Here is a 17,050-nt window from a genome sequence, read left to right as displayed (position 1 = left end):
TACAAGATCATGTCCTCAGGGAAAAGAAAGGAGACTACTTCAGAATCTCATTCTACCTCAAATATCTGTTTTGTTTGGGCAAGGTGGCAGAGCCCCTGTACATTCGCAAGAACACCTTCAGCACTTCAGTGTGCATTCTAGAGAAGAGTTGGTTGTTTAAATATCAAGATGGGCATTTGGTAAACACACAAAGTGAAGGCTGAGAAGAAAAATTCAAGCCTAACAGCCTTCCTGAATCAAAGCGAAATGAAAGGTAACCCCTTGCAATCCCTGCATATTACTAGTGCCCTGGAGTGCAAATAGTTATGTGGTAAATTTAACAACCAGCTTAACTGGAAACCACATATGATGGGGAGACTCATCTCTATGGCCTAATCTTGTGGAATAGGAGAATTTGCACGCTCTGTGCAACCTCATGCAAGTTCCTGCAACACTTACTGAAACGGATCATCCTCCATTATGTTATGGAATACCACCAAAGGCTAACTCAAAAGAAAATAATACTGTTTTCTTAATGAGCCATGCGTGAAGTGGTCCTCTGGAGAGGGCAAAAAGATATAAATAGTATTAAAAAAAGCCAGAAGTTTGTGTGTTGGAGTAATCTACCATAGATTAACTCCCAGACTAACTCCTTCAGCCACAGAGATCTCTCTCCTTTGACCTGTACTCAATAATATGAATACCCTCAGATAATAATAAGAAAGGAAATACCATGAATGGGAAGCATCTACATAAGAATATGAAAAATGTCAGGAAATTTGCAATTTTTCATCTAAAAAGCCAGGAGAGAAAACAAGAACCCAGAAGAAATAAAAGACAAGTGAGACTGTTATGGCCTGGAATAATGAAGACTAAGCACTTGACCAACCAAATGAGACTTTCAACTGGTGAGAGTGAAAGCTGGCTCTCATCTCAATGTTCCAGCAAGTTCTTCAAATGCAAGTTCAGCTACCCACCTCATCTGACAAAACCCTTCCCTGAAAGTACAGCGATCTCACTCTTAGGAAAGGCAAAGTCAAAATATGTAGAACTAACCCTGGCAATCTGCTCTATACATGAAGTGAAAGAAAAGGGTTGCTGATTTAGTCAACAAATTTTTAGCAGCTTATCGAATTGTGCTGCCACCAATCAACAAAGCTATTAATATGGGAGGAAAAAAAAAGAAAGAAGATGCATTACTTTCATTACTCCTTTCAGGAGTCTCGTGCATAACCAATGCAGCATTTGTGCCCCACAAGTGGTTACTGCGTCTTTAGCAACAAGCACCAGGAAGGTGAGAGGTTCAAAAAACCGAAAAGTAAAGCAGCAGATTATATGCTTTGTGACATCCCATGGAAGCACAGGACATCTCCTGCACTGTCACATTCTCCTCTGGTGGCACAGTCTCCTCTCAGAAAGGACTGAGTCTGTAGGTAATGAGAGGCATCATTGTTAAAATTAATTCTTAATACCTCCAGCACAGTCTGTGAATGTCTGTAGGATGCAGTGCTGCACAGCAATGTATTCCAGACACCCAGCACTCATATTCCAAACCACGATTTCCAAGTCTAAGCAAAACCACTTGAGACGTACTGACTAAAGTAAAATAAGAATGAATGGCAGGCCCTGTAACATTTATTCTGTGAATTTTGAAAGACACAGTGTGGTTTCTCTGATTTTAAATGGCCTGCTGAATGTCTTTACCAACCACCCTCAGAGGGAAAACCAGTCTAGACTCCCAGTCCTGTCCTACAAGCAGGGATACAGCTACCAGTGTTGGCTTCCAGTTAATGAAGGGAAGAAGGGAACTCCAAATGAAGCACTCATGGACCTTAACATGAGATAAACGGACCAGGAAAGCTTAAATGCTCCCTCCACCTTAAACAAAGCAGAACCACTACCGCCTTCTGCACTCAACTGTCATGCTAGTGACTTCTGTTTCCTGAAATTTAAATTATACTGCTATGACAAGATGGTGACAATCTACTGGCAGACAAACTCTCATGGAACACTTACGGCCAAACCCAAACGCTTTTGAAGCAAACAGCCCCTACCTTTTATTTCTCAAGTGAATAATTCAAAGTAAACATACAGAAACTAACTCCAGAAATGAGAAGAGCACCAGCTGCATCTCATGTATGATTTGTAGGCTTGTACACATCATTGCCTCAAGCATCGGCATCTAACTGTATTTCTCTGAAAACTTCTTAACATAGATAACGCATTTGTGGGAAGGAGGAGGGCAAACAGGACTGCTTTGTTTCCTTTTACACAAAACACATTACACAGTGGAGTGCAAGGCATCAAGGTCTGCCAAAAAAGTATATCTCACATTAGTACCGGCAGTGTTGTCCAAGTTCCCAAAGGGAAACAGTAAAAACTCACAGGTCCTTGGAAGGCAGATGCAGATACATAGCACTCTGTTGCTTACTCTTTCAAGACAGCTGTGCTATCCTGTAGCCACAGAGACCCAGAAATTCAGTTATCTCCAAATGAGGAGCACAACCTTAGTTACTTATGTTTTCAGGATTGTGCTGTAAAGCAGCTTCAGTGGCTTAGTCATCATTTGGGAAAAAAAAAAACAAAAAACTAACTGTGATTTAAGGCTCATAAAAACAAATAGACCATAAAACCTCAGCCCACTCTTGCTTTTCTGAAAAGTACTCTGCATTATTTAGCCAACAGGACAAAGAATATGTGGGTGAGAAGCAGAAGAAAGAACAAGGTGAGATTCAAGATACCCCTCTGAAATCTGGTCTTTACCCTTCCTATTTCTCACTGATTTCTAGACTCTCTTTACTACAAAACTCCCTTTCCCCTGGAAAATGTAACATGCACTTTAATTCACTGATCAAGTGAGAGGGGCCAGAGGTTGCAAGCTTGTCTGAAGTATGCTCTGTACATGCAGCTGCAAAATCCACCATCAGCTATATAAATCAATGAAGAGTTCTCTGGTTAATGAATTTATGTTTAAAAGCCATATAAAACAACATGCAGTACAGAAACAGATACAGATTGAAGCAGAAATTACAGCCTCTCAGTGATCTTTGCTAAATAAAGATTTGTCAAAAAAAACCCACTTCTATTTAGCTCTTTGAAGTAAACTTCACTCTTTAAAGGACTAAGTGCCTTATCTGCGATCCAGTACCCAATTACAAGCCAAGTCTAAGCTGCTTCATTCCTCCCAACAAACAGGTTTTTAATTCTCAAAGATCTCAATGCCATGATGCTTCAATGCATACTTCATAATTACTCCCTATAAATTACAACAAATTTCTGCAACACAGTAGAGCTACAAGTACAAATTTACAATTTGTTCTTTCATAAATCTTTTATATTATTACCACTCAAATGGATAATTGGTTTTGACATTTAAAAAGAATGCTGTTATTAGAATTCTACTCCAAAAGCACAATCTACTAGGAAATAGAACACTACTTCAAATGTTTTGAAAACCTAATAAGCATGTATTAACTTTTTTCAATAGAAAATAATAGATTTCCTGACATAACAATTTCATCCTCTCATTCCAACACTCAGATGATAAATCAGAGGAAAGAAGTGTGGCAAAATAATGTGCTGGGATGGTGGTATTTTGGGGTTTTTTTTTGAAGATCAGTCATCTGAAGCCTTGTATGGACAAAATTTGCTCTTTCTCACAAGGTAAGATGCTTTAAGGGCTTTACAGAAAGAAGAACTTACATTAGTATTGTTGTTCTCCATGAGCCACCATCCTAGTCTAGGATGAGAAGTAGTCTAGTTCTCACTACTCTGCTTCCCCCCTGCTTGCCCAGGAAGGACCCAACATTCACTTACACTCAGACCAAGGTCAAGAAACAGTCCTGGATACCCACTATCTTTGACCAAAAACTTCTTGAGCTGCAGAGAACAGCACTGAATCATGACTGAAGCGTTTTAAAAGTTACTAACTGCTTTTTAAAGGTGCAATACCTGTACAAGAGATTCTTTCTGACTCCAGTGAAGAAGAACAAAATGAAGATTGCTTGATGTCCCGTGTGAGACTAGAGACTGAAGAAGAGAAAAAAGCCTCTTGCCTTTTTTCCATTATTCCTTTCTACCATATTCGGAAGGTCACCACACACAGTTGAGGATTAAACCCTCACTTCTAACTCAAGAACATTCAGTCACCAACTTCTGAGTTGCTTCAGTTCCGTAAGTCTGATTAAAATAGTTCCCCCAAAACAAGTGTGCGACATTGCGCTTGACACCCTCCAAACACAGACTGGTTCCCTTTTTCCCGAACTATTACTCAACTGTCAAACTTACCACTTTTCTTGACAAAATACCAGAGTGCATTCTGACCGTATTGACATAAAATAAAGCAGTGGTTGGGCTTCACTGGTGCTAAGAGAAGCTGATGTCGAAAGGGCTGTGGCAGAAGAACCACTACTACTCCATGACCATTTAATTGATTTCTTAACACAGAACTATTTTAAAGCAGGTGTAAGCGACTGAAACAAGTAAATTTCTGGTAAGTGAAGACTGACAGGTGGGAACAAACTAGAGCAACTCCTGCAGTTAGTTATGAGAGAATTCTGATTTTTTTTTAACCAAGGATATTCTGAATCAGTAACCAGGTTACAAAATCAGGAAAAAACCCCAGACAATACCGAAAGGTTCTTCAGTCAGAGGGAAAACAAGATTTAGACACATAGTTGAAGTCTCAAAATAATCATGTCAATACTGAAATGAAACACATGAAAGAGGTGTGAATAAGAACAGAAAAATCTGTAAGTAACTTGTGTTGCTACAGATGATCAGAGTTCTTCCTATTTTTTTCAACAGAAGAGTAAATAAATTCTTTGAAACCTAGCTCAAACTGGCCATGCCCATCACTGCTGACTCAAGAGCATCAACACATCAATCTGTATCGTAAAAAATAGGTTAACAGCTCTCACAAAGAAGACAGTGGCTCTGCCTAGTTCTCAGCAGACAGAGAAAAAAAAAGGAAAACCCCAAAACAACACAAAACCTGAAGGAAGCAGGAAGGAGTGGGCATATCCACTTCTCACTTATGCCAAGCAAACCAGTTCATCCTAATGTGCACATACTATTGCATCTCCCAACAGACAGAGCTTTGTTTGCTGTTCTGCAATTTGATTGAAAAAGTGTGAGATCTCATAAAAGGAAGTCTGTGGAGGTTGTCAGAGAAAACTACAACACATCACCTACAGGATGCAAATGCTACTACATTTCAAGTAGTTTCCTGTGTCTTAGGGAAATGCAAAGCAACTATAAGGGAAAACCATCTTCATGGACAGCTGATGTTACGAATGATCGTTTGGATTTCATTATGGCATTTTAACCTAAACAGATTGTAAGTCTAGACAGCTCTTTACAGTTTTTCTTCCATTTTCTCCTTCAAATATTCCTCTACATTCCGCTTTAACATGCATTCTTCTTCAGAGCATTTGCTCTCTATAAGGGTAAACAATATCTGACACAAAACATGCTATTTTAATGAAAAAAAAAATACAGCATATAGAATAATCTTAAACTGTATGAAAAATTATACAAATCCATCAAAATTCATGGGGAAAATAAAAATTTATACTATGGTTAAGAATACATGTTCCTTTTGTAAATGTGATGTTATGGGTATTCCACATTACTCACAGCAGTAGCATACAGAAGGATAATGATCACCTAAGGATCAAGGCTGTAAATCAGTGAATTATACCACTGAGTTTTTACAAGACAGCCTGGCAACTTCCTCTTGGAGTATGAATACCTTTAAAATATGACATACATTTGTATTGGTTAAGGTCTATTCCTGTGCAATACAAATGCTCAAACAGCAGTGGTAATGAACAGAATGACGTCTAATTAACAGAATTTGTTCTGCTTTTCAAATACTACATAAATCACATAAATCAGTTACCAAGGAATTGCCAAAGTCTTACTAAGTGCTTGAAAGTTCACCTAGATGAACCTAACAGATTTAAATTTAGGACATTTTTGTATGTGTCCAAACCCAAACACTATGTAACCATGCAATGTTTACACTGAAACAGGTGGTTTTACTACTGACTTGTATAAAAGGTACTCCTAAACTGATGTTGCTTTTCAGAAAATGCAAAATATGTCCCCATCTTTCAAATATCATCAATTATTGCAGGTAGATCAAGGCCTTTTCAAATCAACCTATATTACTTCACTAGTGAGAAATCTCATGTAGTTCTCATACTGGAAATGCACTGTCACTATAAGGGATTCATTTGTAAATACCACCTTCCAGCTGACATGGATGAATTCTTCAAGTTTCCTGTAACTGAGGAATATTAAGCCTGACAATCTTTCCTTCTTTCTTCCTAAACAGAGACTCTTTGCCAGCACTGACAACTTAAGCAGCTACTGTCCTATCCCTCTTATTGTGCTAGAGATTTAGTTTTGGCTGGGTCTGCTTTCCAAACCAGTTCATGGCATGTGCACGCAGACATGCACACCAATACAGCAGAAAGATGGGAAGGGAGAAATGCCTCCAATCAAGGACCATAGCAAACATTAGATCTGAATCATGGGGTGTAGGATGTGTTGCTCCCCCTGGACTGCATGCAGAGGGAACCCAGAGAGATTTGTTTCCCTGAGTTCACCCTAGCCACTGAAGCACCAACTGCATCGCAACAGCTAGACCAGTACCAGACATCAACCATGGCAATAACCAGGCCAGAAAAATACTCTGAATCTTTTGCTGCTCTCTGTGGATACATCTTATTTAGCTGCCTATTTGCAGTGGAGCTGCTGAATTTAGTTTACTGGCACTATTTACACTTGACAATATTGCAAGAAATTCTTCTCTTGGCTTTGACTCTTTATATGGTTGTCCTGCCGAGGTGACGGATTCCTACCCTCCAAATGCATCATTAATCATTAGAGATGCACTTCGCACAATTTCACAAAGGAAACGGTTTGATTTTTAACATTAGAGGGTTAATATTGTACATTGAAAATTTGGTTATTGTGACGTGCTCTCAGCAATGTGAATGGTTCAGAATACACTGGTGAAAGTCCCACCATCTTTGTATCTCCTGAATAGATCTAAATGAATACGGGAATACACGCAAGATACATATACAGAAAACAATTCCAGGAACAACTGAAGCTGCAGCAGCCTTCTCAGAATAAGAGAAGAGCTTAAAATGAAGGACCACATAGGCATATTAAAATATATTTTAAGGAAGTAATGCTAGAAAGATTTAACCTAATTACTTAATTCTTTTAGAGTCAAACAATTCTGAGGCAACATTACTTTTGGGATAAAGTGCAAATCATGTCCAAGAACCATGCAACACATGGTACTTCAAGACATGGTATTTACATTCAAATAATGCACATATAAAATACACAGTTTTGTCCATTATTGAGAAACTAACAAATGTACTGTGATACTTTAGAAAAATGAGAAACAAAGTGTAATGTGTAAGTAAATTAATTTTAAAATGGAAGCATTTAAAGCAATGATTTTACCCTCTTTTGCTTTCTCACAAAAAGATTATTGAGAACTGAATTACACACAATGCCTTGTAATTTCTAAAATATACTGTTCTGGAAAGTGATCAAGGTTTCTAGTTCCATTCCTACTGTTTCAATTCAGTGCAATGAATTATGTGTTGATTTTTCATATGCATAAGCTTTTTGTACTTTTCAATTCTGAATTGCTTGATAGTTTTAAGTATTCTTAAAACCATGAGTTTTCCAATGTATATAAAATGTGGCTGCCTTTGTATCAAGAAGCTGCACTGTACCAACAAAAACACGCGGCACTGGTAGCCTTCCTAGCTTGAAGTGACTGAATAAAAAAAATCTGGAACACAGCTACTTGTAGGGGTTATTAAAATTGTGGCTTTTTATCTGAAGAGATTGGGAAGAAGAGCAGACTTCACAGAGCTCCCCCCAACCCCCCTTTTCCAATAGGGCAGGCAAAATATACTTCTCTGATATACCTGGAAAAACATTGTGTTTTCCTTCCTATAAAATCACACCAGGAATATATTTCTGCAAGTCTGTGTTTTCGCTGATTACGCACTAACCTGCATTCTTTGGGTGGCGAATAAAAAGGAAAAGTGTTAGAAGTAGCATTTCCCATAGAAACAATTGCCTGTCAAACAAAGCATAAAGAGACAAAAGGCAGAAACACTGTTTCAGCTTGAATGCCTTAATGTCACCATTTGTCATGCAGCACTTCTTCAGCAAACGGAAGTACAGTTAACTCTACTCCTCCTTACACTGCACACTTTCTCCTGCGTTGGTACTACAGGATTAAAATGTGCAGGGCCTGACAATGAAACAGCAGAGCCATCCACATTGTTATGCAACTCACTGTCTGCAAGGGTGGCTCGTAGCTCCTTCTTTATTCAGCAAGTGCCAACTGCATGTTTAATCAATGTCACAGCTCACCACAGTGTGCAACTAAAGCCACTGTCATTCCTCTCTTCAGATTTGCCTGGCTAAGTTATGCAATGCTCCGAAGAATACCTTGGAATTCTTTCCAGAGGCTCTGAATGCAGGTGTGTGGCAGCGTTCACACAACTGCCAGTAAAGCAGACTTCTTTTCATCCTTTTTCAGGCTGGACTAAAATTACACAGTGTGACTGCACGTAGTTCGCTGCATTTGGAATTACAGCGTGTCACCGTGAGAAAGCCTCTTCAGACGGCTGCCACAGAGTAAATCAAAGGCTGGCTTTTTCTGAAGTCTTAATAAATAACTAAGTACAACTGAATAAACCCAGCAGCTGTTTGGGTTGTTTTTTTTTTGTGGGGTTTGATTTTTTTCTCCCCAAGACAAAACCGAACAGCATGCATCAAACTGCTCTGCATCATCTAAGGAAAAAAAAATCCTCAGTTTTAGTAAGAATTAGTCAACAGTGAGGATCATTACCAGAAAGGGGTTTACTGTTTTTCAACTAGACTTGCTTTAGTGGATTACCGAGAGAGGAGGCCAGTCATTTGGACGATTCTATAAACATTATTACCCTCACCGATAAACTTCTTCATCAAGGAACTGTTCATGCTCCTATCTGGTCTGTCTGAGTGAGGAGAGCAGCCTCTTCATGAAGATAAAAGCCTGGTTTTCCACTGAATCAACGAGTAAGAAGCATGTCTGATGACATTTTATTCCTGATGCAATGTAGGGTAAGAAACATCTTTGGTTTTTTTATCTTTCTGTGAGATATTCTCTGAGCTGATGACTTTAATTTAGACTCATAGCAGAAATACATTTATCTCTAATGATTACAGATGCTTGCCAGGAGAGAAAAATGCTATTATAGTATAAATGTGACTGCAAATCTTCAGTAAATTGCGGGTTATCTGAACTAGTAGAAATCACAATCAAATTTTGGTTTAAGGCTAGACATTTCTGATCAATAGGGCTAAACCAGCATAGCAGATTACATGTAAGATCAACTTCTCAGCCACTCAGCCACTGAACATCATTTTACAGGAAAGATATTTTTACAGGAAATTTGACTGTAAATTAGGAGTACAGGAGCAATTAATAGAGATGACCTGTAAACCTCACTTTTGCAACAAAAAAGGTAATAAATCATACACACATCTAAATATCTGAAGTCTTCTTATACTGCATGGAATTTTACTACTATAAAAGTACTGCTGTCCTTTGGCATACTGCAATAATAAGCATATATAATCACAACAACAGCTACCTTTATATTTGAAGAGACAGACATTTTCTGTTAAATGTTTACTGTTGCATGGATGTCCAAAAGCTGATTTATTAAACAAATAAAAGGGTAAGATCTTACCCGCAACTGCCTACTTAGGGCTCACTGATCAGAAAAGACGATGATACTGTGTTAAGGAGGCTATTTTCCACGTTCAAAGACAGCAGACATGAATATTTTCAACTGGTTTTGTACTGTGATAGTTAAATATTTAACAGCTGAAAATTCACATAATCTCTCCAGGCATTTCAGGGTATCTGACAATGCTCACATACCTGCTTTCATCAATTCCCTGTTTTATAAAGGAAACACATTAGCTGGCTAAAGACAAGTTCTGCATTTCTTTCATAGTAAAGCATATTAATTGGGCTAAAGCATCAAGCTGTTTTTCACTCCTATCAAATCTACAGAACAATTAATTTTAACATGGACACACATACAGAATTAAAACAAAAGATGAATACAACTCAATAAACCGAGCATCAGGAAAAACTGTGTATGGAAGTACAGAACTGCTTTTAAAAAGACCAAGCTTGCATGTTTGTCAGACCACATATATCATTTGCTTTCTTTCTTCTAGCTAGCTGCCAGAATACTGGTGAAGGTATTTGCAGGAAAAATGGGGACCTCTGCCATCACAACGCTGGAAGATGTAAAAAGGCAAGAAGAGAAAGAGGAAAAAGAAGAATCTATTTTAGCCCTGCTTGGGATTATTGGAACTGTGCTCAATTTATTTGTTATTGTTTTTGTGTACATCTACACCACACTTTGATGACATTTTTGCCCATCAATTGCACAGCACACCGTGCAAAGACCAGCGATGGTAAGAATGATTACTATATTTAAAACAAAACCCCACCACTGGCTGAAAAGATTATCAAAAACATTCCAGAGCAAAGTGTGTGGCTAAGGGCACTGCTTCAGTGACTGCTACACGCATCTGCGAGCCCAGCTAGGGTGCTAAATTACATAAATGAAGGCAGATGATATTCAGCTTCTCACTGATAACAGATGAAATCCAAATAACAGAAACCGAGATGGCAGTGTTTGATTGTCAGCAAACAAGCAACAAATGTAAGCACTGAAAGCAATGAAAACATAGAAAGAGATGAATCAAATATATAAGTACAAATAAGCAAGCCCCATGATGCTTTCTACGGTTTTGTGCAACATGTCTCTTCATAGCTGAGACCAGAAAACGGACGAAAAGGTTTTCTTTTTAGATCACTATAATTTAGGCTCATAATTTACACTGATGTATAATGTGTGGAAACAAGAACACTGTTACACCAAAAATTGTAACATTACAAATAAAATTTTAACTCTTGACTATATTCCACAGCATTTTTATTAGACTTGTGGAAAGCTGAAGAAGGTTAGATTTTCTTGCCTTTCCTGAATCTGTATTTGAAATCACCATGCTATATTGACAATGTGCTTTCCCAATTAAAAATCCTTTAAAGTGCTGTGAAAAAATAAAGAATAGTTTCAGTACTTCTCTTAAGAAATATTAATAATTACAATGGCACACCAATACATATTCTCCATATGAAAAAAATCATAAATTACATTTTTTATATTGCAATTTTTAGAATGTGTTTAACATAAGTAAAAAAAACCCAAACCTTTCACGTTTTCATCCTAATGCTAATATTCAAGTGAAATAAAACATATCACACAAGGATTCACGGTGTTGCATGGAGAACAGGTTTAATCATCTCCGCCCAGAAGAGTGTACTCTCTGTTTCTGGACCAAGTTCTGAAGAGATTTTTCCCTTTTTGCACCATTTATGACTGAGGCCCAGAATTGCAGCTCTTATGCATGTTCCATCTACTGAAACTGATGAAACTGTTTCTACCTTTTAAATTACATCTATGTATGTCTTTGAATTGGATCCAAACTGCAGTCTGAGATCATAGAAGATTTCTGTATACATTAATACATCTTGCATATATCTTCTAAAAGAAAAGCTACATTCGGGAGCTTAGGATTAAAAACACAGTAAAAGAAAAAATAAGAAATCAGCACACACAGAGCAAAAACAAAATTAAGAAAACAAACCAAAAATGAAACACTGAATTTATTAAATACCCTTCTAAGTATTACATGTGCCACAGAGGAACAATGGAGGAGCTGCATTTCTGAAAAATCAGTTCAGTTCCTTCTCCTAGACTGCAAAGCTACATCTAGCCCTTCCAGAAATTGATAAAGCAGAGCAATACATCCCTTGTATAGGTAATAGCTTATTACTGTATACAACCTCATTACTGCTAAACCAACTGAGCCTTTGGAAGTCACTCTGAAACAAGCACATGCATAAAATAAGATCAGGGAGCCTGAACAGAATGAATTTGGCAACGGGATTTCCATCAGCTGCAGAAACTACTCTGTAATACTGATTTAAGGATGAATGAGATAGACAATGGTATATTCTGTGTCTGCACTCTGAACCAATACTGGCTCAACCAGAAGAACTGATAAACAGAGCTGAGGCTGCGCTGGAAGGAAGCATGTGCAGACAAGAAAATTTATTCATTTATCTATGGTCTACAGCAAGTCTTTGGTATTCTATACTTATTTTCAGTACATGAACCACCAAAGCATTCTATAAAACTAAGCTACATTCTACAGGAATTATGCAGGTTATTCATCTTTATTTAAGACTACAGAATAGAGTCAATACATTATTAAATTCTTCAATGTACTTCATATCGACATACTTATGGATATTATTGCATTAATCTCGTAATACAAGGATATTTGAGATGGGTCTTAAAATGAGAGGTTACAAGAACCTGAAAACTGAACAGAAATATGAAATTCACGTAGAAATTACTGCTGTTTTGATCCTGAAGTTATTTAAAAGTTGTCAATTCTGTGAAATAAATAAAGAGTTTTATTTCATGTCATTTCAATGCATAGCTCTCTTCTCAAAATTGTTAATCAACTAGTACATCAGCACTGGAGTGAGACACTGCACCTTTTTTTTTGCAGACATTTCAACAGTAAAACAGATAAAAAGCAAAGTTTTAGCCAAATGTGGCAAAGGTTCAGCATCATTCCTTTTTCCTATGAATGAGTTTATTAACATTAATGAAAACCAGTGGAATTTTTAATTTCAGTAATTATATACTGTCTGTCTAAAATGCCACTGTACTTTTAATTTCACTCACAGTAAAAGGCTTTGACCCTCTGAAGGAAGTCAAAGGGTAACAGTATCATTAGAGACTGCCCTGGCATACGAGCTATATTTTGTTTTAAAACAGAAGTCTAATGTTCTCCCTTAACAGGTAATACTTGTCCTCTATTACACTCATGCAGACCTAAGTCTTACCTTAGTTAAATGAGCTCAGTATACAGCTCTGGTGCATAAACATTTAACCCAATATATGCATAAGAATCTCAACAACACAGAATCACAGAATAGTTAGGGCTGGAAAGGACCTTAAGACCATCTAGTTCCAACCCTCCTGCCACTGGCAAGGATGCCCCAACTAGATGATGCCGCCCAAGACATAAATTATCATAACAGCAACTACCTCTTATTAGATACAGTAAAAAGTCAGTAGTCTATGGAAAAGCAGGATTTCGTGATGATTCAACCTTTTCACCACAGTAGTACTTTTACACCTTCAGCAATGAATAAAGATATAGTACACCCTTAGCTGAATGAGCTCAGTACCAACTTCAGATAGCCGTAAGGGAACACAAACTTCCTGAAGTACTTGGCCTACTCAGTCCAGTGGAACTAGACTACTTGGCAAACAGTAGAGCAACACCATATAATGCCTTTCAAATAAGTATGACTAGTAGAAAAGAAATGCCATATTTCAGTAGGCCATCTAGTGTAGTTTAAGCGCTGAGGTAAGGAGGCAAGGCCGGAAAAGGATGACTACAGTGGACTAACTAACAAAGGTATATCAAAAGAGGCAGAAAAAAAGAATTCAGTGCGTTCACCTTCAACAGATTTGTCCACAGAACTTACTAAATGAAGTTCACAATGAGGTATTGGACGGCAGGATAAAGCAGCACAACTGTTACTGAATCCACAAGTCCAGGGTGTGATAGTACTTGGTAAACTATGAAAGGTTCATGAAAAGCAAATATTGGACTCTTACAAAGTGGAACATGCTAGTCAGTACACACATTCCTTTTAGTAAAACTCTCACATAGAAATGCGTCACATCTTCTCAGCAGTGAAACCCAAGGAAGAGTGAGCTAATCGAATGACACGAGTTATGCTGACAGCATCACATGGAAACTTTGTCCACCAAAGAAGGAAGGGTGTCTAAGAGAGGAGTATGCAATAAAACCCCAGCTAAAATCACAGTATTGCCTGCTTCTTATAGGCCTAGGAATTCAAGCAGAGAGAATTCTGCAACTTGCAATGAAGCCTGTCTTCCAAGGAACAGGTGGTATAAAACCTCTTGCACTCTTCAGCTTTAAACAAGATTAAGTCATCTCAGGGTTTCCTAGATACTAGTTTATGGGCAAATTAGTACAAGTATATTTTTAAGCATGAACATTCTACCTAATACTGTGGTATCACTGATAAATCCCAGCTTCACTGTGCTTTTTATTGTCCCAGCCCGTAACAAAATAGACAGTCCCTGTCCTAGAAGTCACTTGATTTGCCTTCTGTTTCATGATTCCCTTCCACTGCCTTCTCTCTGTAAACCTCATTAACTACTGCCTTCTCCTTTCCCACTTGTAAATACTAGCTTTTATTATCTTCATAAATCTAGCTCCACCAGTCAAGTAGCTCTTACTTAACAAAATCTAGACCTTCAAGATAGCCATGTACTCAAGTTAGAATCTGACAGTCACACAATTATTGGGAACCTCTTGTTGCACACTGTAATTTTACTGTTGTGCATTTTGTTCATGGAGAGAAGTGTTCACATTTATAAGAGTTCTACAGCACTAACTCTTTCAAATGAAATGTCCTATATATAAAATACAAAAGTGAAAAGATTTTACATGACAACCTTTGGTGTCAAGTGTGTGTAAATATCGTAATAAATACATGCCGGATGTTCCACAATATAGAAGAACGACATTAATTCTATAAATGTAAACGTGAATTAAGTCCTTAGGAATAAACACAAGTGTAATAATTAAAAAAAAAAAAAATCTCACCATGTTCAAGATAAACTTTTTTCCTTTGTAAAATTAAAGGCCATAAAAGCCACAGTAATGCCATAACAAGATACAAAATAAACACAGGAAAAAATGATCAAGAAACAGGATGAAGCAGCTATTGCTCCTTGTAACTAGAGCTATCTTGCATAATAAGCAAAGTCCTTCATAGACAGCTAAACCTAAAAAAAGCAGTTATAGAAGTTAATGGAAGTGGTCAGTTCACAGTTTTCAAGGACTCCACAATCACCTTGCTCTGATGCAGATGAAGCTGCAGAATGTGTCAGAGCAATCTCGTTTGTAATGATCTGCTTCAAGGTGAGGAGATTTCTAAAAGATTAAACGTTATGTGAGGACTCCTTACATGATCAATATTCCTTTTACCTAGAAAAATCTAGATAGCAATCTAGTCCATGTACATTTTGGGTAAATTACACGGGGATGGTGAAACATGTTTAAACAACAAAAAGCTAGATAAATTTTTAACTGTGACATGGGCCAATTGTAGCTAATGATATTGGAACTGTTCATGAATTTTGCCAAGCCAACTTTGCAAGCAGGATGTATCACACCTGCACCTAACTGAGCATCTGTACACAAAGTATAAAATTCTCATCAATACCAAAATGCTCACTACCTTGTATCACCACAGCAGCATCATTCACTTGTTTGCAACAAAAGCAAACAGCCTATCTGCAGCTTCACTGCATGTATTTCTTTTAGAGAAAAATTCTCCCACATCATTTTATGCACATGACAGAAACGTGTGTGTGTGTGAAGATCACTGTTACTGCAACTACTGACAGCAAAACCTAAAATCTAGTTAAGTACCTCCAAAGCACAAGGGTAGCCTTTAACTGGTCCCACCAGCACCCTTTCAGGTCTGAGAAAGTTACAGAGTTGCTGAAAACTGCTGTTTTCCGTCAGCACTGTGCCCAGCACAGCTTGTTCCTGCTGGGGTGCCAGAACCTGGGAACACTCCATTAGCATTCCTTATGCAGTGTCCTAATTCCACAATCCAGCACATTACAGGAAGAATATAGTTACCCACTTCTTCCCCATGAAAGTACCTTTTGGCAGCAGAGGGTACACTGGTCTCAAAATTAGAATACCATGTATGCGAGTGTTACTACTAGTCCTGTTTCCTTTCCTACACTCCCTCGGGTAAGCATTCAGCCCTGCTGAAGAAGAGATACTCAAGACAGAGAAGCCTGAAATTAGATCAGGTCTAACAGAAAAGACTCAAACCTGTTCTACTGCTACAACAATTGAAATGTTTCAGCCATAAACAGATTAAGTGAATTTTTCAATCTTATGACTATTGTACCAGAGCTTAACAGAGGTCCAGAGCTTCTCAACCTCTGTCTCTCTTGTGAAAGCCAGCATCTGTTAGCTATGTTTCCAGATACTCTGCTAGTGGCACTGAAAGCCCCAGCATCACCTGCAGCTCACACTCAGTAATGTGAGAATTATTTGTCTGCTTTTGAACGAAACAGTAATTACTGCATGGGAATTATGCATGGCTATCACTACGACAAACTGCTTTCAGGGACTCTGTTCAAACTCAATGCATCTGGCTCAAACATACATGAAAAGGAGGTATTCTTTCCATAAGTCATCCTCCCTCTCACACTGATAGCCTATTACGTTTTCAAAGGCAAGCTTGACTGATATAAGCCTGCAAAGTTATTATTATTTTTTTTAAATCCAGAAGAACATTGTTAATTATAGCTGTATGTACTGACTTCTGAACAAATACATCAGGAAACATTCAAGACTATTGCTTGGATCAAATAAAGAAAAACCACCTTCAGATTTTACAGTTCTGAATTCCAACAGAAATAACCTCTTGCTTTGTCAGTTTGTAATGAGAAGAGAATCTAAAAGCTTTTTGCTGAAAAGCAAGGTTTTGCTTTGCTTTAAGGTAGTTTAGCTGCTACATTAAGAGCTACACATCCATTTATGACAAAGCAGGAAGCATCTCCCTTGTTTACTCTTTATTAATTGTCAATTCACAAGCACAACATTTCAACACCTCTTGCCAACCACAAACAACAGTAATACAGCACTGGAAAACATACCTAAACCAAGTATTTGCCACTGAAAATTTGCCTTTTCTTTGTACTTTGGGAAAACAAATGGTCTATGAAAGCCAAACTAGTCTGAACTTGCCACTACCAGCCACATATCTCATCTCTTCTATCAGTATCTGACTGTTCTTTCCCAG

General features: G+C 37.8%; 1 protein-coding gene across 7 annotated transcripts in view; it reads right to left on the bottom strand.

Moving 5' to 3' along the window:
- Nucleotides 1–17,050, bottom strand: part of BIRC6 (baculoviral IAP repeat containing 6) — a 172,908-nt gene that overhangs the window by 35,756 nt on the left and 120,102 nt on the right. The window contains exon 66 of one of the 7 annotated variants that reach the window (XM_057415403.1): nt 8,031–8,098. The exons of the other annotated variants lie outside the window; for them this stretch is intronic. Within the exon in view, the coding sequence (XP_057271386.1) occupies nt 8,067–8,098 (32 nt within the window). The 3' untranslated portion in view covers nt 8,031–8,066. The remainder of the gene's footprint in view (nt 1–8,030; nt 8,099–17,050) is intronic. 7 annotated transcript variants of the gene reach the window in all.

The sequence above is a fragment of the Pezoporus wallicus genome, unplaced genomic scaffold (genome assembly GCF_028554395.1).
Source record: "Pezoporus wallicus isolate ANWC-B61680 ecotype Strahan unplaced genomic scaffold, APGP_CSIRO_Pwel_v1 contig_5352, whole genome shotgun sequence".
NCBI lineage: Eukaryota > Metazoa > Chordata > Aves > Psittaciformes > Psittacidae > Pezoporus > Pezoporus wallicus.
Note: the sequence above shows the minus strand (reverse complement) of the source record. Positions and strands in the feature narration are given on the sequence as shown.